Below are 25,681 nucleotides of genomic sequence, written 5' to 3' on the forward strand. Positions count from 1 at the left end.
AGGCTGAGGCCTGCATCCCCATTGCCTGCCTCCTCGCTGCCCATCTCCGCCACTGAAGTGACCCCCATGCTGAGTGGGCAGCCCAGACCCCAGGCCACAGGGGGAGCTGAGGCAGGGCCCCCCTCGGAGCACCAAGTGACATTCAGGAGATGGGGAGGTCAGGCTGGATGCCCCCTGCTCCCCAGACTGCTCTCTGCCCTCCATGGAGCCCTCGAGCCCCACCCACTTCGAAGCTCCTCTCAGACCCAAGCTCGGTGGCTCTGACCACCATGTGCCTTTCCCCTCCCGCTGGAGCCTGCCCTCAGCTCCTCTCAGCCCCAGCCCCCACCAGGGGCCGGGCACACCCTGCTGAGCACACCACCCTTTCCTGGCATTCGGGCACCCGCAGACAGCAGTGTACTGGCACCTCCGTCCCTACCTCCCAGTTGGACCATCTCCACTTTGGAGCGGAGAGCCAGGACCTACAGACATGCAGGTCAGACAGACCCCGGCGTCATCCACACTCCCGCTCACAGTGGGCCCAGCCTGGAGCTGGATGGAGGGCACGTGGGAGGCGCCCAGCCCCCTCACTTCCAGGATTCACAGGCAAGCTTGGGTGACCGGGGGTACCTGCAGTCCCTGGCCTGTGGCTCCCGCAGAAGGGACACTCGCTCTGGTTCTGGTTTAGGCCCTAAATCTCCCACGTTTTCTTTCAAAACCAGCAGCCTTTCCCTCCGGGAGCCTGGTCTGTTACTTCCCGACTGTGGAAAACCACCCAAGGCCTTCACATCCCCACTGAGCCATGCTCAGCCCAGGGTTGGCTGCTGTGGGACGGGCACCTCTGCTCCCCACAGAGCCTGCTAGAAACACAGGCCGCAGGCCGGGCCCCCGACAGCAGGTCCTGCTACAACCCAGGCTGAGACATTCGGTCCAACCCTCCTCCTGCCAGATGGCACCCTGCCCCTCTGCTGATGGAGATCCCTGACCCTTGCCTTCACCAGCTGATGACTGCTGGGCTACAATCCCTTCCATAGGCAGAGGCCATGCTGGTCCCCCTCATCTGCACCCACGGTTCCCGATGCAGAGATGCTGGAGACCCAAGCACCCACAGGCCGGCTTTGATCCCCACTCCCTGGGAAGGCTCTCCACCACCTTCCTCTCCCACAGCTCACGAGCACCGGACCCCCATTCATTGTACTAAATATAAAAAGAACACACCGTTTCCTCAGCCAGAAAGCAGGTGTACCCCAAGAAACAAGCAGTCACAGCAGAGGCGTGGGGTCCACCCCCACAAAACCTCACCAGCAACCGAGCTCATGCCCTCACCTGCCCCCCAGCCAGTGAGACACCGGCTTTGGTTCTGTGCAGTTCACCCCCCGGCTTGCAGAAGCCATGCCAAGAGGGGCCGGGACCCCAAGGGAACCTGGACGCAGAAGCCCAGGAAGGTTGAGGGAAGCCTCTGACACAGGGTCACACCCCCACCCTGTGTTCTCAGTGGCCGAGAAGACAAAGTGGGAGGAACACTGGCTGAGAGTGTCCAGCAGGGGCCGGGCACACTGTCCCCGCAGCCTGGGGGTGCTTTCCCAGGCCAGGCCGGCTCACCAGCCTACCCAGGGGCTCCTGACCTACAACCGCCCAGAAAGCCACATTTCCCCCCAGGACTGGGGGCCACCCAGGTCGGGCGCCGACAGAGCCTGGGAAGTGCCCAGGAGCCTTGGGGCTAGATGAAGGCCAGGGGCAGTAATGGGGCAGGAACAGGGCACCACCTTGGAGCTCCGGGGTCCTGGCCCACATCCCAGCAAGGCCACCCTACAGCAAGAGTTCCATTGCAGGGGCTGCCCCAGCCCACCCAGCGTCCTGCTCCCAGGCCTCCCCAATACACCCTCTAATTGAGGGGAAGGGGAGGCCCGTCACCTCCTGCTCGGCCCTGCAGACCCCATGGGGGGGATGCTGACACCCACAGCTGTGAGGCTGGGGGGCATCTAGGGCCAGAAAAAGCAGGGCTCTGACTCCCACCCAGAGCCCACCCAGATCCCACCCCACACTCTGATGTGGCCAGATGCACAGGGGCCTCTGTGCTAACCCACCCACACCCCCTGGAGGAAAGTAGGGGCACCCCCACCTAATAGAATTCTCCCCCTCCCCAGCTTCCCCAGCATTCCCGCCCCCGCCCCCCACCCCACTTCCCCTCCTCCGCAGCCACATCCCGGCGGGCACGCCCAGCGGGGCCTCCCTGGGCTCCTGTCACGCGATGGGGCTGTCAGCACCGCAGTGGCAGCCACCTGGACCCTGGCCAGGTCCTCGCGTGCGAGCAGGGCCGCCAGTACGCCCCACCCCCAGGCCTGTGGCAAGACAGAAAGAGACTGAATGCGATTCAGAGACTGTCCTGCAGGACTGAGGGGCCGCTTCCCAGAAAATCCATCTGATCTGATGGTGCCTACCCCCTCACTTCCCAGGTCCCCAAGTTCAGGGGCACTAGGGATGCTGAAACAGGGCAGCAAACTCCAAAGTGTTTGGAAGGCCCCAGCCAGAGCCCACAGGCTTGGGGTCCCTGTGATTCCCTTACCAGTGGGCAAAGGTAATGACACAGCAACAGGGCCCTGGGGAGCAGCCCTGCCGGAGACGCAGCCCCATCAGAGACGCAGCCACACCCTAGATGCAGCCCTCTCCCCCTGACCATCCCACTCCTCCGAGCAGCTACGTCCCCAGCTCTGCCCATCACCCTGGGTCTGTCATTTCATCCCCCCTGAGTTGCCCTTCTCTCTTCTCCCTGTGACTCTGGTCTCATCTGAGCCTCTGACTGCGAGGGGCCTGGGCCCCTGAGTGGGGATGGAAGGGTAGGCTGGGCTGTGGGCAGGGCTGCTTGCTCTGGATGGAGGCCTCTGGAGCACAGCCCCACTGCTGGGCACTCTCTGGAGGGTACCACGTCTGCATGCCCGGCCTCCTCTGTGACAAGGGACAAGGCATGGCTCCCAGTCCCCTCCCCCTGTGCCAGTGGTACTGGGTCAGGGAGAAAGACTAGCAGGGAGCAGTGAGGGCCTGTCCGTTTGGGAAGCTGATGAAAGTGTACGAGAAAGTCAGTATGTCCCCCAGGCCAGGCTTGGTGAGGAGGCAGAGAGGAGGGAGGTCCCAGGCGGGGAAGGGCACCAAGGCCTGCGGAGAGGGTAGCTCCCTGCCAGACCAGCCCTGGAACAGGAGGCCCATCTGCATCCAAGCGCCTTGTGCCCCTGGGAGCTTCTGTCCCACCTGCTGGCCCTGCCCTGTCCTCAGAGAGGGGGTCAAGCCATGGGTAATGGGCTCCCACCAGGGCCCACAGTCCATTGGCCCTACCGTGCAGGCAGCCACCCCACCTCGGGCCACCTGGACCCTGGGCCGGTGAGAGGTGGGCGACTACCTCCAAGGCCTCCGTTCACAGCTGTCCTTGCCTGGAGGATGAACCTGAGGCTGACCAAGCTGGGGCCCCAGGGCAGGAGGAGGGACAGACTCACAGCTCAGCCTGAGCCCCGCAGGAGCCGGGCCCCTCTGTCCTTTCGGCTCCCTCCTCCACTCTGAGTCACCTGAACCCCTTCAGCCACACAGATCCAAGCTGTCCACCAACTGGCTGAGAATTAACCAGCCTGTGTGGAGGAAATGGGGATCTCCTGTGGGAGGTGGGGGGAGTGAAGGAGCCAAGGGTTCCTGTCTCTGCCTCTGGATGGCGCTGTGGTGCCCGGAGGGTGGCAGCCACTTTGCTCCCGGTCCAGGTGAAGGCTACTTCTCAGTGGACAGGTCAGGGGAGCCAGGACAGGCGACCTGCCACAGGCCATTCAGAGCCAACGTCTCCACCCGCCTGTGCATCCCTCTGGAGGTGGGTGTGACCACAGCTCTGCTCTGCTTTCCCCACGCTATGCCAGCAGTCAGGGGTGGAGGGAAAGGACTGAGCTTGGAGCATCGCAGGGACCCCCAGGAGAGGGCGTGCCCTCCTGATTCGGCCCACTTCTCGCCAGGAAGCTAACTTTCAGCCCAGAGCCCCTCAGTCAGGCTTAGCAGAGGAGAACGCACAGCTCAGAGCAGGAGCCCCGGAGCCTCAGCCCCTAGGCAGGACAGGTCCGACAGGGCTGCGCACCTGATGTGCTTCATGCAGGCAGGGCAGCAGGTGCCCAGTGGGCAGCTTACTGCTGAGTCTCATTGCTACCAACACTCACCACCAGGTAGTTCTCTGGGCTGAATGTGCCCCCTAAATTCACACTTGGAGATCCTCCCCCCAAGGCGATGGGATGTGGTGATGAGGTAGTGAGGGCAGAGCCCCCACAGTGGGATTTGAGCCCTCATGAGAGGCCAGGGAGCTTGCTCCTATCCTTGGGGCTGCATGTGCTGCAGGTAGCCATCAGCTTTGTGCAGCTAGGAAACTGGCCTGGGTTGGGCTGGAGAGACGGGGGTGCCTGGCTCCCCACGCACCCCCTGCCCCCACCCTGAGACTGATGGGTCCTGTGGGCCAACCATGACAGGGTGTGCAGAGGGGCCGGGGGGGACAAGGTGGTCCAGGTGGCAGGGCCAGGGGGCTGGGGGTTGTTCCAGGGAGCCAGGGAGGCTGGGGTATCCAGGGGTGCAGGACCAGGGGGCTAGGGTTGGGTTCAGGGACACCGGGGGTGGGTGGCCAGGGAAAGCCAGGGGACAGGGCCAAGGGGCCAGGGGGTTCCAAGGGAGCTGGGGGTCTGGGGAGGATGAGGAGAGCTGGGGAGGGCCAGGGGGCAGGTAAGGCCAGGGGTGTAGGGAGGCCTGGGGAAGCAGGGTGGACTGGGAGGCCAAGGGGGTGGGGAGCTGGGGGCATCAGGGGAGACACACGCCCCCATCCTGTTCCAACTGTGTCTACAAACCCCTCTGCAGTTTTGACCTTAAACTAATGGACTATCTATGACCTCACAGTTTCAAACATTCAAACCATCCTCCCATTCAGTTTTCAAGAACTGGAAGATGAACTCAGGTTTCCCTAAACGATAAACTTCAGACACGTACTGGAGGGAAGTGTTATATAGCGCTTCTCGAGGGATACGGGTCGCACCTGCAGAGGAGACCCTGCCTGCTGCCTCTCGGAGGGTCATCTCTGCACCCAGGATGAGGGCCTGTTCGTTTTGCTCTCCAGGCAGCCAGCAGGTTTGCGATGCTGTCGTCAGCAGAAACCCAGTTTCTGCACGGGGCAGGGGCAGGAGATGCTTTGGCAACTACCCAAGGGTCCTCCCTGCAGGAGACTGTGGCCGAGCACAGGCCTCGCAGCTGCAGGAAGGAGGGAGTCCATGCAGGTAGTGTCAGGAAACGTGCAAATGCAGCCAAACAAAGGCTGAGCCTGAAGAGCAGGAAGTGTCTCTGGGAAGGCCCCAGGCAGCCTGAGCACAGCGGGCCTTGTGCTCACACGCGTGTGTGCTCACACACAAAGCTGGGGAGTCCGGCACTTGTGGGACAAGGCCACCAGTCAGGGCGGGTGTCTGGGAAGGGGCCTGGAAGGTGAGGGTCCAGGAGAGCCCTTGGCCCTCCTAGAAAACAGGGGAGTGGGAGCAGAGCGCTGCCCTGGTGGGTCTGCAGGAGCCCTGGGAGGGGCACCCACAGAGGCATATCAGCCCGGGGTCCCCAGGATGAGGACATCCTGGCCCCATCTGGGGAGTGAGGGTGGGTCTCTCACCGCTGGGAGGAGGCAGACAGATGAGCATTTCCCGGGGCTTTTGAAAAGAAGTGGCCTCAACTGGGGTCCCTCCATGGTTCCAGGGGTTAGTCACGCCCGGCCCGCATGAAGGGCTGCTCCAGTGCTCTTCCATGGCGGTACACAGTGCAGTCTCTGAAGGGGGGCTCACGGGGGCCCCTCTCCTGAAAGCCCCATTTCACCCAGGCTGTGGACTGGAGACCCCAGAGGGGGAGTGCGGGGCTGAGGCCAGTAAATACCCAGTGGGGACCTCTCCTCGGCTGGTCCTCCCCCTGCCACCCAGGGGGCATTGTGTCCTGGCCACACCAGCCCTGCCCAGGCAGTGCCCCGCCAGAGCCGTACATGACTGCTGAATCACACACATGCTGCATGTCATCCCTTGACCCTCCTATCCCACCAGGGGGCCCGCAGGCTGGAGGGTGGGCAGAGTGGGGGTAGCCTGCAAGATGTGAGGGGTGGGAACGTCGTGTGGGCGAAGCACGGACAATCTGGGGAAGGGCGGGAGAAACATGCCTCTGTGCAGGTGGCTTTCGGCACAGCGCTGCAAGAGTGTTTTAACGGAGGGTGAGAAGATGCATGTGATGTTCACATGGGGGGGAGGGAGCCAGCAAGCCAGTCGGGGGATCCTGGCAGCTGGGTGCTGGCGTAGGTGTATGCCCTCAACATGCAAGTTTGTGGGGATGGGGGATCACAACTGCCCTTCAAAGCCCCATGCTCCCTCCAGGAAGAAGCAGCTCCAAATTGCTCACTCCATGCAGACGCGGTGCTTTGAGGATAAGGGCACATCCAAGATATATATCGCCTCAAGTTGTTGATCTTCCATAGGAAGAATTTCCACATTTTCCAAAACACACCATATGAGCTTTAGAGATTCCACACTCTGACATGGCTCAAAAAAACTATGGAAAACACATTTCCTTAGAGCCGGCAATGATGGGGAGGCCACATCCACGTTTCTCTAACCACTGCTGAGGGCACCTGTCCCGGGAGTCCGGGGGACTCCAAGTCCTGCAGAGAAATGCACCCCTTCCTTTACTCTGCACGCTACCACGCAAGATGCAACAAAAAATAGCTCCTGGGAAGAAAAAGAAAGGAATATTGTTTATACACACTGTGGACCCATGTTCTCCTCATGGTGTGAAACATCTGGAAAAGCCAACTATTTGGGTTAAGTTTCAACACATTAGAAGAAAGATACGCCAACAACAAACCAAGGGTTCCAGGGACGTTTAGAAAAAAAAGAACAAAAACAAACTGTTCTGGTGCTTTAAAAAAGCCAAATATTTATTCAGCTAATAACAGCAGGTGTACAGTGTGGTGACAAGCACCCACCCTGCGGGCAGGACCCACCACCCGCCCCACCAAGAGCCAGCTCTTGCAGCCCAACTCCCCAGCCTCTGTACCGCCAGCCTGCCCTGGGGACATACGGAGAAGGCCCTGAGCCCTGTGGGAGCTGAGGGGCCAGCCAGGGCCTGGCCGTGGGCAAGCTGCAGGTGAGCAGGTTATCTGGGGAGCAGCCCCACGAGGCACAGTAAGACCCCGCCTCGAGCCCCATGCACCCCATGGCAGCCACTCGCCTGCTCCCCATCTCGCTGCTCAGACCCTCGACTGCTGATGGGAGGCGCCAGCTTATATTTCACTTACAAAAGGACTGCACATCCCCAAATGCCAAGTGCCTCTGAAAGGTCTGAATGGGACTTACCTCACAAACACCCCCACCCACATGCTCCCTGGGACTCCAGGCCACGTGGCCGCCTGCTCCCAAGGACCTGTTCTTCCCACCTGTTCCTCCAGGAGCCAGCCAGGATTCACCCCTCAGCAGTTTCTCCATTCTGCAGTTTCTTTTGTTCCTCCTTCTGTTTGCTTGTTTCTGTTTTATTTTGAGACAATGTCCAGCTGCCAGGAAAGCTATCAGAATGGTACAGAGCTCCCCAAATACCCTTTGCCCAGAGACTCCACTCAAATTTCACTGACTTCCACTAGCATCCTTTTACCAGTTCTGGTCCTGGGTCCCAGCTGCACTGCAGTCCCTGATGGCCCTGTCCTGAGGGCTCCTTGCCTTTCCCCGACTCTCATGGCCTTGGCCTCAGCTGGGCTGTGGGGAGCTTCCTCATGATTAGACCAAGGTTATCCACCTTCGATAGGAATGTCACAGAAGGGACGGTGTGCTCTTCTCGTGCATTCTGTCGCATGGTGCATGTCAACTTGTCCCGCTGGTGGGTCACATTGACCATCTAGGGCACACACAGGGTCTCTCCACTTTGTGACTGATTCACATTTTGTTGGGAGATGGTTTAGGACTACAGCGATCACCAACCTCCACCGCTTCAACGTCTGCTGAAGTTTCTTGCTGAGTCATCACTGTACTGGTTGTTTTATTATATATACTTACAGTTGTACTATTACATCTGGTGATTTTATGTCTCACCTCCTCCATCAAGTCAGCAGTCTAGCATATTCTCTCCTGTCTGTATTAGTTAGCATACTGTTGTGAGGAGGAGCTTTCTCTTGTTATTTATTCATTCATTTACTTGTATCAGTGTGGACTTACAGAGTCCTATTTTATTCACTGGGTTATAATCTATTACTATCCTTATTCATCGTAGTGTTGGAATTGTCCCTGACCTGGCCAGTGGGAGCCCTTCAGGATAGCTCTGTCTTGGGACACTCTCTGAGCACCGCCTTGCTAGCTGGAGTGAGATGTTCTAAGCTTATCTTGTACTTAATCTGCTCCAGCTCTTGAAGGAGGCTAAAAACCCCTTGTTCCTTTAACAGTGAGTGGTATCTAGAAACCAAGATCTAAATGTATGTTGTGCTCACTGCCACTGTGGTATCACTGCTCCCAGAGCCATAGCAGACACAGAAAACACACACATACACTTATACATGCATATTTACATCTGCACCCATCTTTATGTATTGAAAACCATGAGTTTACAGCAATAGTCCCAATTCCAATCGACACCACAGGATTCAGTACAGAGTGGAATTATTTTTCCTTTACTATTTGGTGGAAATTGCTTTAAAACTATCTGGGCTTAAATTTTCCCTGTGGGAAGATTTTAACTACTGATTTAACCTCTTTAACATTCATATGACTACTCAGGTTTTCCATTTTTTCTTGAGTCATTTTAGTAAGCTGTATTTCTAGGAATTTGTTCATTTATGCTTTCAAATTTATTGGCATAAATCTGTTCTTCACAGCCTCAAATCATCTTTTAAATATCTGCACCTATAATTGTGTTCCTTTTACATTCCCAGAACTATTTATTCCTTTTTCCTTGCTTATCTCACCAGATCTTTGTAAATTTTAAAGGAAATCTTTTGTATGTGTCTTTTCTATTTCAACAGTCTACTTTATAATTTCCTTTCTTTGACTTTTTATTTTGCTTTTCTTTATAAAAAAATGGAATGCTTAGCTCACTGATTTCCAGCCCTTCTTGTTATATATAAACACTTAAGGTTATTTATTTCAAAGTATTATATTGCATGTGGGCATTTGGGTTTGTAAATATTTTCAAAATCACCATGTTTTCTTCTTTAATCTATGAGTTATTTGCAAGTGTGTTTATTTCCAAATCTGAGGGTTTCTAGCCTTCATTTTATTGATTTCCAGCTTAATTGCATTGAGGTCTCACCATGCATTTTTCATCACTTTGTCTTTTGAAATTTACTGAAACTTGCTTTATTGACCAATATATTTTCAATGTACTTACAAGTTCCATTTAGGCCTGAAAAGATGTGAATTCTTTAGTTTCAGAGGACATTGTTTTATGTATGTCCATTCGCTCAGCCCTCAAACCCCTTTTTTGCATTGTTCAAATCTTCTAGAATCTTTACTGATTTTTTAATTTACCTATTAAATACAGTTACTTAAAATCTTTCTCTCTAATGATGAATATGTATTTTTACTTATAGTTCTGTCAGTATTTGTTTTGTATTTTTGAGGTTATGTTATTGGAAGTACACACATTGTGTGATTGATGAAATGAATTTTTAATCATTAGGTAGTGACACTGTCATAATGTCCAATAATGTTTTTACCCCATATCAATTTCTTGACATTAATAGAGCTTCAACAGCTTTCTTTCAGTCGGCATTTTTAAATCTTTTTACTTCCACTCTTTCTGTGCCTCTGTAAACAGACATAGTGATCACTCTCATCATCCTTGTCTTTTATTTGTCATGTTTGGTCCATTTATGTTTACTATAATTCATGACAGATTTGTAATTTCTACTTTCTTCTCCACCCTTTCACATTTCTTTTTTCTCGTCTTTTTTCTTTTGATTGATTGCATTTTCTCATTCTACTTTTTTCTCTCCACTAGTTTAATAGATAAACTCCATTTCTCTCTTTTTACTGGTTATCCTGACATTCTATTATGAATTAGCTAACCAACCTCCAAAGGCAATTAATATGAGAAACATTGAGCTCTTTAACTTAGATCTCTCTCTCTGAATTTATATGCTATTATGGTTAGGAATTTATTTCACTTTTTTGTTGTTGTTCTCACAAAATATCAGCATCACTGTTTTACACAATCAGTGTCTGCTCTGACTTACCCACGTTGTCATCTCCTTCTTCACTCCTTCTTGCACCTCAAACCTCCCACCTGGAATTCCCTTCCCTCTGCATGAAGCACATCCTTTGAAATTTTCTTTAATAAAGCTCTTTTTGCAACAATATTGTTGAAGGTCACAGATATCTTATCTTGTACTTTTGGCTGTTATCAGCAGGAGGACTGCCGGTCACTGGTCTGCTGTGCTGCTGGAGATGGCAAAGGCTGAGTGTGGCAGCACAGCTTCCCCACTAGACTGCATAGAGGAGGGTGGGGATCATGGCGGCCTGTTTTCTTCTGTTATAACAGGTTGTTAATATGTGACTCTTTCAGTCTGAATTCTGGCTGAGGTGCCACAACAACAGGTACCAACTATACCCAAGTCCCACGATGAGACCCCAGGTGACTAGGGAGGGGTCAGAGGTGAGATGCTCAAGGCTAGGAGCAAGGTTTCCTTGGAGGGGCTGTACTCAGTCCCACATCCCTACCTGCACTAGGAAAGGCCTTTCTCTCCTCACCGCATATCCAGTGACAGGGGCTTCAGAAGGACCCCTGCTTGGGCCTGCCATGTGCCTCCTGGGGCCAGTGCCTCTTGACACTTGAGAAGTCCAAAAGGCAAAGGCTGCATCTGGAGTTCCTGGATGGGACCAACCTGGCGGGTCCAAGGTGCACATTTCTGGGCAGCAAGTGGGACCACAGTGCCTAAATGCTGGCCTAAGAAGATTCATCCTCCCAGGAAGGAGCATGGAAGAGTCCTCAGCAGGAGGGGCTGGAGGTCTCGACACCTGGGGCTGAGGAGGAGGCAGAGGGGCCTGGAGGGAGAGGGTGCATGGCCTGCATTGGCCAAAGACTCCCTGGGTCCCTGCAGGGCCGTGTGCTCCACCTAAAGTGATGCCGGCTTCTCCCAGCTGCACCCTTTTTCCCTGCTGCTGCTCCAAATGGGAAGGGTGGGACTGCAGCCAGCCTGACCTCAGGTGAGGGTGGGGAGGAGCTCACACCTGAAGGATAGAGGAGTTTTAACCATTTCACTAGACTGACCACACTGGCAGCAGGCTCAGCCTGCCAGGCAACCCACCTGAGCAGAGGGCAGGGAATCACCTGGAAGGGACCAGAGAAGCCCTGGGGCTACCGGGGTCCACAAAGATCTGTGGGTGGCTGGTCATGCTGGCCCTGATTCCTGGCTCTGCTGTTCTGTGTGGCACAGGTACCAGGCAGAGAGAGCAGGTGCATGTGTTAACGAGCAAAGCCTGCTCCCGCTTCTGCCAGACCTGTCTTTAGAAGTAATTAAGAGATGGTAGGAAAAATAAAACCAGTGCATAAAATAATCAAGAGTGCCCCTCCCCCACTAGTGGGCTTCTTGGGACCCTGAGGTGAGAAGCAGGGGGGCTCTCTATCCCGAATGGCTCAAAACTTGTGTGTCTTGGCTGGAAATGCCCCCCAGGGGAAGTTGTCTTCCCTGCCGGGTCAGTGGTGGAGAGGAAGGGTTGCGGGAAGGCGAAGAGCTGGAAGAGAAACTCAGGGACCCACCATTCCCTTTGGAAATGCGTCCACACCAGCAGAGAAGGGTGATTTCTGGGCCCCTGCCATGCCAATGACAAAACCACACATGGGCAGCTCAAACACAGGTTTACTCCTGGGGCTGGATGTCTGAGGTCAGGTGCCGCCTGCGAGGCTCCTGTCCTGGCTCGTAGATGCTCCCCTCTGCCCTGTCCTCACGTGGCTTCTCCTCAGCCTGCAGGGAGGGGAGGGCAGGCAGAGTTTCTCTGCTGTCTCTTCTGACAGGGATACTAACCCTATGGGATCAGGCCCCACTGTATGGCCTCACACTTAGCCTCAGTCACCTCGCTAGAGGCTCATCTCCAAGTGCATCCACATTCAGTCCACTGCAGGCTCATGCAGAGAAATACTGCTCTTAGGAGAGAGCTGAAAATTGGTGCCATTTAGCATAAAGCTGTCCACATGTCCACCCTGGCTACAGGACCTTCCAGGGTCTTGAGGAGCATGTGTTCCTGATGTGCCAACCACATGGAGGTCCTGGGACGCACTTGTGTGTGGCCCCTGGACCTGCCCAGCCATGTGGGCTGGGGAGACCTGACTGGCCCAGGCGAGCAGGGAACCAGGACCCACCAGGCAGGGCTCTGGGACGGCCATGTGGGGTAGACAGGGTGCCAAGGGTCAGGGCCCAGACACAGCCCTCAGGGCAGCCTCATCACGGGTGAATAGTGCTCACATTTTCACAGAGCAGAAGCTGCTTCCTCCTGCCTCGCCCACTCTGTTCGCTGACTGCACCTTGCTGCTCCTCTGCATCTGCCCAGGTTGATGCTCCATCGCGTGCTTCTCAGTGAACGCCGTCCACCTGCAAGGCCCCTTGTCCCTGCGTGGCTCTCCACCGCTCTGGCCCAGCGAGCTCATGCTGCAGGGGGAGGTGGTCCTAACAGACCTCGGGGCTTATGTGGGGGCATGGGGGCTTCTCTGACCACACATCCTGGAGGTGCCCTGCTCTGCTCCCTGACCTTGGGGCCTTTATGCATCTCCTCTGCCCCCTCCCCTCCCCTTTATCAACCTGCAGTTCAACCCTGTGCAGTTTATAAGCCTGGAAAATCCCACTGTTGCCCATAAGCAGAGGGATGTACAGCTTACGCTCCAACCCCTTGCTCTAGGCAAAAACCGAATAAATAAAATAAAATAAACCCATTCCCTTTTAAGAATTCATGAAAGTCACACTAATGTAAACATTACAAGTAAAATTTCAGGTCATCATTACCCTTTGAGGTTGAAACTTTCCAGTTCATGTCCTTCTTAAAGGTGACTTTTTATGGAAGCTTTGATGAAATTAGCTCGCCCATTTCTGAGTCAGGAAGCACAGACTAAGATACAGTTTTTATAGCTTAACTTTTTCTAACTATGCAGTGAAAATGAATTCAGGGAAAGTTTTTACAATTTTCTCTAAAATATACACTTGGGGGGATTTACGAGCTTCAGAATCCTTGGTAGAAAAAGTGTGATGGAGGAGTCAAGCTCATTATGTCATCCTCCACACGTGCCCATCACCACCTCCCGTGACACAGATGTGCTTTGCGGAGACAGACCGGCCCATAGCACAAGCGTGGAGTTGGCCATCAAGGCTCAGGCAGACCCAAGGGGCATTCGCCTGCATTCGGGGGAGGGTGTGGGATTGGCAATAAAAGGGGAAAGTCACTTGCTTCTGGTTAAGAAGTAGGACTCAGGTGGACATGTGGACAGCCGTCTGGGAGTGGCCCATCCCCCAGTCCCCTGGCCAGGAGGTCCAGGCCACGGGGTGTGCCAGTGCAGGAGGGTGAGCTGACCTCCCACTTGGGGAGGCCCCAGACCTGGCCTGAGCTTCCAGATGAGTCACTGTGCAGGGGGTGCATTAGCCCAGTCCTACAGCTGTGCAAGAGGTGCCTCCCAAGGCTGGTCAGGGCACCACTCCCTCAACCTGTCCTGGCATCTTACGCTACACTTTCCTCACATTTGTATGACTTGTCAATTCCTAATGACATCCTAGAAGAGAACACTGGTCCTGACAACCTGATAATGCTCCAAGTGACACAGTAAGCTGACCTCAACACCACCAGAGCTGAGTGACCACCAACAGCCCTGGGCATGGCATGGGGTCTCAGGCACGGGGATGGGGTCTCGGGCATGGGGATGGGGCATGGGGATGGGGTCTCGGGCACAGGGATGGGGTCTCAGGCATGAGGATGGGGTCTCAGGCACATGGATGGGGTCTCAGGCATGAGATGGGGTCTCGGGCATGGGGATGGGATCTCGGACATGAGGATGGGGTCTCGGCACGGGGATGGGGTCTTGGGCACAGTGGTGTCTTGGGCATGGGGATGGGGTCTTGGGCATGGGGATGGGGTCTCGGGCACGGGGATGGGGTCTCAGGCATGAGGATGGAGTCTTAGGCATGGGGATGGGGTCTTGGACACGGGGATGGGGTCTCTTGGGCACAGGGATGGGGTCTTGGGCATGAGGATGAGGTCTCGGGCATGGGGATGGGGTCTCGGGCATGGGGATGGGGTTTGGCACAGGGATGAGGTCTCAGGCACAGGGATGGGGTGTTGGGCACAGGGATAGGATCTTGAGCACGGGGATGGGGTCTCAGGCACGGGGATGGGGCATGGGGATGGGGTCTCGGGCACGGGGATGGGGGTCTCAGGCATGGGGATGGGGTCTCAGGCATGGGGATGGGGTTTTGGGCATAGGGATGGGGCATGGGGATGGGGTCTTGGGCATGGGGATGGGCTCTGGGCATAGGAGGGGTTCCAGGCATGTTTGTGCGGACAGAGTCCTACGCATGGGGAGTTTTGGCATCAGAGCCAGGGTGTGAGGGTGTCTGAAGGAGGTCTGAGAACCAGCAGCCCCTGCTTGAGCAGTCTAATGGCAGTTGCTCTGTTCTGGAACTCCCTGGGCTAGCCCTCAATCTTGCCCTCACCCTCACATTAAACTTGGATCCTAACTCTCACTGTAACCCCATCCTCCCCGTATACCTTACTGAACACCTCACCCTAACCCTAGCCCTGGCCCCTTGACCTGACCCCTCACCATCACCATTGATGTCACCCATGTCTCACCATAACCCTGAACCTCAATCTCGCCCTCGCCCTCACATCAGAGCCAGACCCTAACTCTCACCATAACCCCATCCTCCCCGTACACCGTACTGAAAGCCCTCAGGCCAACAGTCAGGGCCCCATGACTTCTGTTCTGTCTGTTTTGAAGGTCATGTAGCTTTTCTCTGATGAGACAGAATTCCTTCTGCCTCTTCAAAGTTCTCCAAAGCAGGATCTGTGTGCCCCAACTTGGGGCTGCCTGGTGACTCTGGCTCCACCATCTACTCGGCATGTTAGCATGGAGCCGCACGTGGATGCCTGGCCATCTTCAATTGTGCATGTAATGCACAGTCATGATACTTACACAAAAGCAACCAAATGATAATTTCAACCACAATTTGACTGATTTGAACTACCTGCCTGGCCCCATCATGGCCTGGGTGGCCAGGACAAGGAGCCTGGACCTTTACACCAACAGCAGTGGCGGTGAGCTCACACCCAAGACAGACCCTCCTCCCAGAAGGGACACCAGGAGGGGCTGGGAGAGGCCTGTGCAGCACCCCCACCCAAGTCAGAAAACTGGTGAAGTCTCTGGGCTCCTTGAAGCCCCTGAGGACCCAGCGGCCAGTGCTGAGCCCACAGCTGACCTGGACTGGTTACATGCCCTCCAGCCACTCAGAGACCCCTCTGCCGGGTGTCTGCTGATTTTAAACTTAAAAAGTATAACTCAAAATGCTGTAGGGGAAGTCAGTCAGGGCCTGCACCACCTGACAACATAGGGTTGCAGTTTGCAAACTGTAAAAATCTGAGGCTGTCAGAGATCTGAGGTCTCCAGGCAACCAACAGCCTGAAATCTAAGGAAATGCAGGTCTGGGCAGAGACAGGGCACGAGCCAGGCACTGTGGACACTGTGAAGGAGAGTCAGACAGAATTCAGACACAGCTCTGAATGGGCCAGCAAGCAGACAGAGGTTCCTACAGAGGTTCGGATACAGATGTGCACCCATGGGCAACTGCTCCTCTGGAGACCTCACTGGCTGCATCCAGGGCAGAGGGGGCTGGTGAGAGTCCCAGTGCAGGCCTGGGGAGGGTGGCAAGCCCTGGCACCCAAGGACCTCATGAAACCCAATGCAGCTGGGGAGGCCCTCTGTCCCTAGGAAGGGCCCCAGAGCACTACGTGTGGGAGGAACACCAAGGAGGCCCCACCCAACATGCAGGAACGCATGGGATCTGAGCCACAGATGGCACAGTGCAGCCTGCAGACTGACCTGGCCCCCTCGCCTCCTCCAGGAAGCCCACGGCCCACACGACCCTCTTGGTGACTTCCACTGAATCTCCCACCACAGCTCCCACCATTTTCTGCCACCCTCCAAAGGGTGGCATCAGAGCCACTGTTTAACCCAAAGGAAGAGCATGTAGTTTGCTGGGAAGCACCAAGCTCCATAAACTCAGATGCCACAGGCCTGTGGGGGGCAGACACCAGCAGGTGGCAAGGGGAGGTGTGGGGAGCAGGGATGGCCCAGAGGAGCCCCCAGCTGACCCTGCATCCCCGAGCCCCAGGCCCCAGGACTGACCCAGCTCAGCCACCCCATGCCACCTGTGTGCTCCACCTCCCCTTGGGGGCAGCCAGCCTTTCCACTATGGGGCAGAGCACGATGCAGGACCAGCCCTCACTACCAACAGGGGGTTTGCATCCTAGAGCAGGTGTGGACCTCCAGGATTCTGGGGTATCAAACAGGTAGGGAGGAAACTGAGATTCCCATGCAGAACTGTCACACACACAGTGGGGTCTCAACAGCCAGTGGTGACCAGAGGGTTTGGGGTTCCTGCTCCATGGGGCCCTTCAGAGGGGTGCCGGGGCCCTGCTGGAGTACACAGCAGGCAGAGCACCCTGCAGCTCTGGCCAAGTCCTCAAAAATGCTGCCCCCCACCCCCTGCTTGGGGGCTAGGGACAACCAGCAACATGCAGTGGCCGAGCCACACTTGACCCACCTGGATAGGATTCCCAGGCCTAGCTATAGCCACACCAGGCAAACTGTTCCCACGGGTGTGAGAGCAGGGACAGATCTGGGCACACAGTCCCAGAGCCTCGCTACCATCCATCCTCACAGCAGCCAGGTGTTCTGTTCAGGTTTGTCGAGGATATGTGAAGTTGGCTGCCTCTTCCACAGACCATGAGTTCTGCAGTTTGCCACAGTCCCCACCATTCCCTATTGCCCATACCCGACTACTTCAGACATTATCTTACCTGCCCCCAAAGACAGATAGTAAGTTCATGATTTTGGAAGAAGTTTAGACTTAACCCAAGCCACATGGAGACTAAGGTCTGTCCTGGGGCTCTGGGTGTGGAAGCAGGGCTATTTGGAGGGTTTGACACATCAGCACACACGTGCAGGGGGCTGGCACCTGGCAGGTCTCACAGTGCCCCCAGGACAGGCAGAGCAATAGGTTGGCCACCCAGCAGTTCCACTGGCCAACAGCGGGACAGGGACTCTGGAGCTCAGCCTGTCTGCTGCCCCATGAGGTGGGTCCACCTGGTTCCCTGGACTGCTGGGCCCTGAAAGGAAGCCCCAGGCCCTGGAGCCAGTGAAGCCAAGCAGAGGGAGGGCCAGCCCCTGCCCCATCCGCTGAGCAGCTGTGATTCATCAGCATTCACCAAATCCCCTCTAAACGGTTACCCAGGACAAGAGGCACAAATGGGCCCACCTTGTGAAACCAAGTGAGACCTGGGTGGGCAAAGATGCGAGTCCTACCTTGGAAGAAGCTCTTCACCCTGAAGTAGCTGACGCTGAGACGCAAGACTGAAAGCTTGTCCAGCTTGGAGATGACATCAGGTGGGAACGGCAGCAGGCTGGCCAGATGGTCCAGCTCGGCATTGAGACGGTCCCGGTGCCGCTTGGAAGGGTTTGTCCTCTCGGCCCCAGCAGGGGGCCTCCTGTGGGGATGGAGGAGTCAGATTCAGGGCCCACCAGGGTCCCAGCCCCACTGTGGAGACTGTCCCTGCCAGCGACGCTGGGAGGAGCAGTCGGCTTCAAAGGGAGCTGCCTCAGGGTGCTGTGCAGGCAGTCAGCCATTCGCCAGGGACGGATGACCAGGCAGATGGGGACGCCCTGCCTGCTGAGTCCAGCAGGTGCCGGACTCCTGTGCTCACTTCCCCCCGTGGTGAAGGGCCCCTGACCACCTGTTTGCCCAGCCCTCAGGCCCTCCTTGGTGTCTGGACACACGACCTTCTCAGGACCCATGACTCCCAGCCCTGCATCAGCTGGAGAGGCTCTCTGGGCTTCACTTCCCTGTCCACACAGCGGGGCTGGAAGGGGCTGAGGCCAAGATGGTGGAAGACCAAGGGCACCCATCTCCAAGGCCTGGAGGGCAAGGCTGGGCCCTGTGTCCCCCACCTCAGACCTGCTCTCCCTCAGGGTGGCCCTGCTCAGGGTGGCCCTGACCAACACTCCCTGGGGACAGCTGACCCTGGGGCCCAACCTGCCCCCCAGTCACCTCCCCATCTGAATTCTCACCCCCAGTCACCGCCCCATCTGCCCTCCCAGCCCCAGTCACCTCCCCATCTGCCCTCCCAGCCTCAGTCACCTCCCATCTGCCCTCTCACCCCCAGTCACCTCCCCATCTGCCCTCCCAGCCCCAGTCACCTCCCCATCTACCCTTCCAGCCCATCACTTCCCTACCTGAACTCTCACCCCCTCTCACCTCCCCATCTGCCCTCCCAGCCCGTCACCTCCCATCTGACCTGCTGTCCTCCTCACAGGAAGGTCCGCTTACGGCCTTCCTAGATGCCATCATGGGAAGCACTGAGCCTGAACCGACAGCCAGAGTCAGGAGAGATGCAAGGGGCTGGGCAGGGGCCTCCGATAGGCGCTGACATGGGGCCCTGGAACTCGGGACCACCCTGGGTCATGGTGCCTGGTGGGCTGCAGAGTCCTGCTGCTCTGAGGGGTCTGGGCCTCTTTCCTCCAGAAGTCCCCATTTTCGATTGTGCCTGCCAGTCAGTTCCCATAAGCTGCCTTAAAGAACCCTTTTGTCAAAGCCTCAGGGCCCCGCCCTCCTTCGTGCTGTGGGGGACACAGGACACAGAAGCCTCAAGGGAGCTGCAGCTCCACCCCAGCACCACCTCAGTTTTCTTTTTAACTGAGAAATAATTCATAACATAAGCTAATTATGGTGCAGTGTTCCATGGCATCTAGCACATTCATACGTTGCGCAGCTATCTCCTCTGCCATGTCCCAAGACATCCCATCCCCCAGATAAAACCCTGCTGCCAGTAAGGCCTGGTTCCCCGCCCCTGAGCCCTCGCTTTTGTCCCATGGATTTGCCTCCTCTCCTGTCAGTGAGACCATGCAGTGTGAGGCACCCCATGCCAGGCGTCCTTCGCCCGACATCATGCTTTCCAGATTTGTGTCTGGCGCTGCTTGGGTCAGACGCCATTCTTTTTCAAGGCTAAATAATACTCCACTGCATGGCTTTACTGCATGTGCCCCCACCACCAGCAGTGGCCTTCTGGGTTGCTTCCACTTTATGGGTATCGCAAGGAGCAGTGAGGTCAACATTCACGCCCTGGTTTTTGCTTGAACATATGTTTGTAGTTCTCCTGGGTATGTGCCTCGTGGGACAGCTGGGCCAAGATGCAGGCCTATGCCTGACTCTGGGAGACTGCACTCCCAGCAGAGTGCAGGCAGGTCCGAGCCTCACACCAATACCTATGCTTCTCTTCCTCTTTCTCACGGAGTGGCCATTCTCAGAGGTGTGAAGCGATGTCTCATTGTGGTTTGATTTGTATTTCCTCAATGACCAATAATGTCGAGCATCTTTTACAAGCTTGTTGACATCTGTATATACCCTTGGGAGAGATGTCTGTCTAAGTCCTGTGCCCAGTGTTTAAATTGGGCCGTTTGGCTTTTTACTGTTGAGTTGACTCTTCATCCAACCACTCCCAGGGAGCCGGGGGAGGGACTCACCAGCTGAAGAAATGAGTGTCGGAATTGCTTAGGAAGCACAGCTCATTCATTCAGCCCTCCTGAGGACACTGGTTGTCCCAAGATGCACTTCCAACACCTCCCTCCCTGCTCCCCACATTGAAGGGGAGCAGGAACCGCCCACCACCTGCCCAGGGTGGGGAGGGGCCATGTGGAGGGAAGCAATCCTGGCTGGGCTCAGGCTTGGAGCCCAGGGGCACGTGCAGGAGTTTTGCTCATCAGGGACAGGGACCCGCACCTTTACTGCAGGGAGAGTACTGTTCAGCATTTACAAAGGTGTAAAATACTTGGAATAAATCTAATGGTATCTGGACTGAAACTGCAAAATACTGCTGGGACAAAATCTAAAAGACCTGGAGAATGGAAAGCTACCCCTGTTCAGAGACTGAAGACCCAGTGTTGTCAAGGTGGCAGGCCTCCCCTAAGCTGATTGATGCCTTGATGTAATCTCAACAGAAATTCCAACAGGACTTTTTACAGAAATTGACAAGTGATTCTAAAATTTACAAGGAGATGCAAGGGACCTAAAACAGCCAATTACAGAAGAACAAAGTTGGAGGACTTACCTGTTCATTTCAACCCTTCCCTAAAGCAACAAGATTCAAGACAGTTTGGTATTCGAGAAAAGACAGAGATGCAGACCAATGGGACAGAGAGTCTAGGAACAGACCCCCATGGTTCTGGTCGGTCCAGCTGACCAAGATGCAAAGACGATTCGATAGGGAGGGAAGGGCCTCCAGTGAGTCACATGGCCTGGACACCCAGGAAGATAAGTGAACATTAGCCCTTACCTCACACAACACCCAGAAAGTAACTCAAAATGGACATGGATCTAAATCTACAGCTTACTGCAAAACTTTACAGGAAAATAGTGTGAAAATCCTTGAGACCTTGGGGTAGCCCAAGGCTTTTAGAACACACACCAAAAAAACATAAAGTAAAAAATTGATAAACTGATCTTCATCAAAAAGATGAAAGTGTCTTTTGAAAGACCCCATTAGGACAAAGAAAAGGGAAGCCACAGATTGGAAAAACATATTCACAACAAGATTTTGTGTCCAGAAAATATAAAGAAGTAGGCGATTTAACAAGAGGACTAACAGCCCCAAATGAGATGGGCAAATTATTTAAACTGGCACTTCACCAGAGAAGATATGAGATGGTAAATAAGCACATGAAAAGGTACTCAGCATCTTCAGTCATTAGGGAAACACACATTAGGCCAGGAGGACACAGCACCATGGAATAAACAGCTCCGATGTCCTGCTACCAGGACATAAATGATGCACTACTTTGGAAGAGGTTGGTGGCTTCTTAAAAAGTTAGATGCACATGTACCGCATGACTCAGCGACCCCATTCCTGGGCTGTACCCAAGGGAAATGAAGGCACGTCCATACAAGGACTTGTACGTAAATGTTCACAGCCCCAAAGTGGGGGTGGCCCAACAGCCACCTGCGGGTGAGGGCACAGGGTGAAGTGCCCCTAGCCAGGAACAGGCACACGTGTGGATGGATCTCAAAACCTCATGCCAAGTGAAAGAAGGCCACAAGCTATCAATAGAAGATTCCAGGACACACAAGCCAGTGTGCAAGGCAGAACTCATGAGGCTGCCAGGGATGACACAGAGAGGATTGACAGGGAAGGAGATGGGAGTGTCTGTGACCTTGATTTCAGGGACAGCTTCACAGTGTTTGTGCTGTCAGACACAGCCAGACTGAGCGTGTTGTACGTGTGCAGTTCAGTGAGCTCCAATCACAGCCCATGGAGGACGAGGAGGCAGGCAGCAGGAGGAGGCTGTGCCATGCCAGGTGAGTACCAGACACGGTGCTGCCCTCAGAACCCACATGACCTGATTCCAAGGCTGGGAAAAAGAGGGAAGGCTGTGGGGGCTCTGCTGGGGAAAGGCTCCAGCCGATGTCTGTGCCAGCCCAGTGGCCTCTCTGGGGTGGGCTCTGGCCCAGGACCCAGTGGCACCTGTATCCAGGTGGGTCCCACTCCTCTGCTGTCCCCCTCTCCCAGGACATACGATGTGCATGTGCAGTCCACTGCTCACCCCCAACCCACAAAGGCCAGGCCTGAAGCTGGGATGTGAGGCACTGGGGATGGGGGGCACTGTGCACCTGGCCAGAGGGTGCCCACTGGCACCGCAGGAGGGGTGGCAGGCATGTGGGCCCCACACTCAACATCAAAGACAAACATGTGGCCTGTGGTGGTGGCTCAGCCCAGACTTGGCTTCTGGCCACTGAGGTGGCATTCGGACGGACGCCCCCGCCTGCCAAGGCTAGCACGGTGGCCAGGCGGGCTGGTGGAAGGAAGGTAGTGGGTTCTGGCTCGGCGCTGCAGCTCCTGCAAATCCCCCCACCAGAACATCTCCACCGAATCCTCCCCCTCCACCACTTTTCCTGAAACTCACTTTCTTCAATGAACACACATGTACCTCCCTCCATCAGTAGGAATCCATCACAATGGAAGATGGGACACTTACTGCTTCTGGACAGGCTTCCTCCTCTTCCTCCCAGCATACATGCACTCACCCGGTGGGATCATTGTCTCTGGCCTAAGAAAGAAAGGGGGTGTCAAATGGGGCACACACAACCCCAAGGCTCACGGGCACGTCCAGCAAGGAGCTCTGGGCACTGCCAGCTTGAGCCTGCAGTGTGGACCACTTGTGTATCTTGCTGGGCAGGAAGGTGTGAAGGGTACACGCACCCCCGCCATGTTTTGCCCCTCGACAGGCAGCGTTGTGGACGCCTAACTGCACCCTGTCATCTTCTGCTCCAGAGAAATAGCCCTGGGCTCAGAATGCTTATGGCAGGCAGACATCCTGCATGTGTCACCAGGAAACAGAAGCCGTTCCCCAGGGTCCACGAGCAGGACACACCACCAGCAGTACCAAGGGCCTGTGTGCTACATCAGTGCTCATGGCTGCGGGCTTGTGGCCATCCCTCTTCCTCTTCCCACCCTCCCCTCCGTGGCCCTGGAGTCTGGGCCAAAAGCTTCCTCTTTCCTATGTAAATCCCCCACTCAATGCCAGGCTAGATGCCCAGCTGTCGCCTCAGGGGCATCAGTCTTGACCCCCCCTGTGCAGTGCAGACAGACACCCCACAGACAGCATGCAGTGAACCCACAGTGCTGGGCTCTAGGCCAGCAGATGGGCCATGGAGAGCTCTCACCCAGCCTCAAGCAAGCGCAGCCTGGAAGAGGAGGCCGACAAAAACACGCAATTTCCACCCCAGACAGGAAGCGCTGTGAGGGCGTCAGGAATGGGGCCCCTGCCTGCTTTACATGCAAGGAACACACTTTGAGTGTAAGGACATAAGTGGGTAAAGCAAATGGGTGGGAAGCACACAATGCAAACACCAGTCAAAAGAAGCTGGAGAGGCTGTATGAGTGTCAAAGTGGACATCAGAAGAGGGACATTTCCGGGGGCAAAGGTCACTATTTAATGACATGGGTTGATTTTCCAAGAAGACAGAGCAACCCTAAATATGTATGCACCTAACAATAGAGCTCCAAAATACATGGAGCAAAAACTAGTAAGACTGAAAAGATCATTCACTGGAGACTTTGACATTCCTTTCTCAGTAATCAAAAGAAAAAGTAAACAGAAAATCAGGACCCAAACAAAAACAGAATGACTCCAACTGGAATTGACAGAACACTCCATCCAACAAGAGCAGGGTCTGCATTTGTTTGCACATGACTCAGCAAGAGAGGCCACATTCTGGGACTTAAAACAACCCTCAACACAAAAGAATAGAAATCATACACAGTATGTTCTCAGACAATAATGGAATTAAACTAGCTAGATATACAGAAAATACCCAAATATTTGGAAAGCAATTCACTTCTAAATAAAACTGGGTCAAAGAGAAAGTCTCAAAGAAATTTAAAAGTATTTTGAACTGAATGAAAATGAAAATACAACATACCTAACATTGTGGGATACAGCTGAGCAGTACTTGGATGGAAACTGACGGCATTAAGCATTTATATTAGGAAAAAATTAAAGGCCTCAAATAAGTAAGTTTCACTTTGAGAAACTAAAGGAAGAGAAAATGAATCAAAATCAAGTAAAAAGATGGAAATAATAAAGAGGAAATATCAGTGAAACTTAAATCAGAAAAATAGATAAAAATCAATGAAACCAAAAGTTGGTTTTGTTAAAGATCAACACAATTGATAAACCTCTAGGCAGACTAATCAAGAAATAGAGAAGACACAAATTGTCAATATCAGGAATGAAAGAAAGACATCACTACAGATCCCATAAACATTAGAAGGAAAATAAGAGAATACTGCTATGAAGTTAGTGGTGTCCCCCCAGATCACTATGTCGAAACCCTGGTTCCCCATTTGACTGTACGTGGAGATGGGGCCTCTGAGGAGGTGATCAAGGGTACATGAGGCCATAAAGGTAGAGCCTGATCTGCAGAACTACTGCCATTATCAGAGAGGAAGAGACAGCAGAGCTCTCTCTCTGCCACGTGAATGTAGCGATTTGCCTGCCAAGAGACTCACTAGAAACCAGATCTGCTGGCATCTTGATCTCAGGCTTCCAGCCTCCACAACTATGAAAAATAAATTTCTGTTGTTTAAGCCCCCCACCCCCACTGCCCAGTCTGTGGTGTTTTGTTAAGGCAGCCCAAACAGACTAAGACAAATACTATCCCCATAAATTCAACAATGTAGATGAAATGGACCAATTCCTTGAAAGACACAAAATACCAAAACTCACTCAAGAAAAAATAGATAACTTATTCAGTCCTGTATGTAGCCCAACAACAAGAACAAATAAAAAACAAAAAAATTCTGGTCCAGATGGTTTCACTAGTAAGTTGTACAAATTTAAGGAATAAATAATACCAATTCTCTGCAATCTCTGGCAGAAAATTGAAAATTGCCAATTTATTTTTAAGTTCAGCATTACTCTTATACCAAAACCAAAGATATTTCAAAATGATAAAAGTACAAAGTAATATCCTTCAAGAACACAGACACAAAAATCCTCAACCAGATGTTAGCAAATAGAATCCATCAATACATACAGAGAGCAATACATCACAACACATGGGTTTATCCAAGGAATTCAAGGCTGCATCAACATCCAAAATTTGATTATTATAATTCACTGTATTAAAACTAAAGAAAAAATACCTGTGGTTATCTCAACACATACAAAAAAGGATTTGCTGTAATCCAAATCCACTCATAATAATAGAAACTTTCATTAAACCAGGAATAGAAGGGAACTTAATTAACTTGAGGAGTAAGGGAAGTAGTGGGAAAAAAATTGAGAAATAATAGCAGAAATGTGTCCAAATGTAGTGACAACTGTAAACCTACAAGAAGCACAAGAACTATGAAGAAAATTTCACCAAGGCACATCCTAATCAAACTGTTCAGAGCAGCGATAGAACAGTCTTAACAGCTGCAGAGAAAATGGCAACAGGAACTCAGAAACAAAGGAAAACAGGACAGCAGATGCCACATCAGAAACACGTGGGCAAGAAGGTGGTGGAGCCACACCTCTAAAGTGCTGAAGAAAGAGCCAGACACCAAGAATTCCACACCCCAGGGATGGAGGTGCACTGCCTCACAGACACGTGGTGCAAATGACCCACACCACAGGCATGCCGGTGGACCCACACCACAGGCATGTAATGGGGTGTCTTCAGGCTGCAGGAAGCGGTACCAATGGTGACAGAGTGGGTGAACGCAATTTGTTCTCTCTACTCGAATATCTTTCAAAGATAACCGACCGTTTAAACAACAAAGACAGCAACGCATTGTGTGGTTCGTGACCCAAGTAGCCACCAAAGGACTGACAGCCAAAGTGGAAAGGCCAGGGCAGGAGGGAGACCGTGCCCCGCTGTGTCTCCCATCCCATTCGTGCAGTGGTGTGA

The 25,681-nt window shown here is 53.9% G+C and overlaps 1 protein-coding gene across 1 annotated transcript in view; it reads right to left on the reverse strand.

The window, feature by feature from the left end:
- Positions 1 to 25,681, reverse strand: part of AHRR (aryl hydrocarbon receptor repressor) — a 59,550-nt gene that overhangs the window by 28,996 nt on the left and 4,873 nt on the right. Inside the window, exons 2-3 of the mRNA XM_036920344.2 lie at positions 22,261 to 22,332; positions 17,542 to 17,723 (exon numbers count right to left, since the gene is read on the reverse strand). Of these exons, the coding sequence (XP_036776239.2) occupies positions 17,542 to 17,723; positions 22,261 to 22,322 (244 nt within the window). The 5' untranslated portion in view covers positions 22,323 to 22,332. The remainder of the gene's footprint in view (positions 1 to 17,541; positions 17,724 to 22,260; positions 22,333 to 25,681) is intronic.

Source organism: Manis pentadactyla, chromosome 2, assembly GCF_030020395.1.
Source record: "Manis pentadactyla isolate mManPen7 chromosome 2, mManPen7.hap1, whole genome shotgun sequence".
In the NCBI taxonomy this organism is placed as follows: Eukaryota; Metazoa; Chordata; class Mammalia; order Pholidota; family Manidae; genus Manis; species Manis pentadactyla.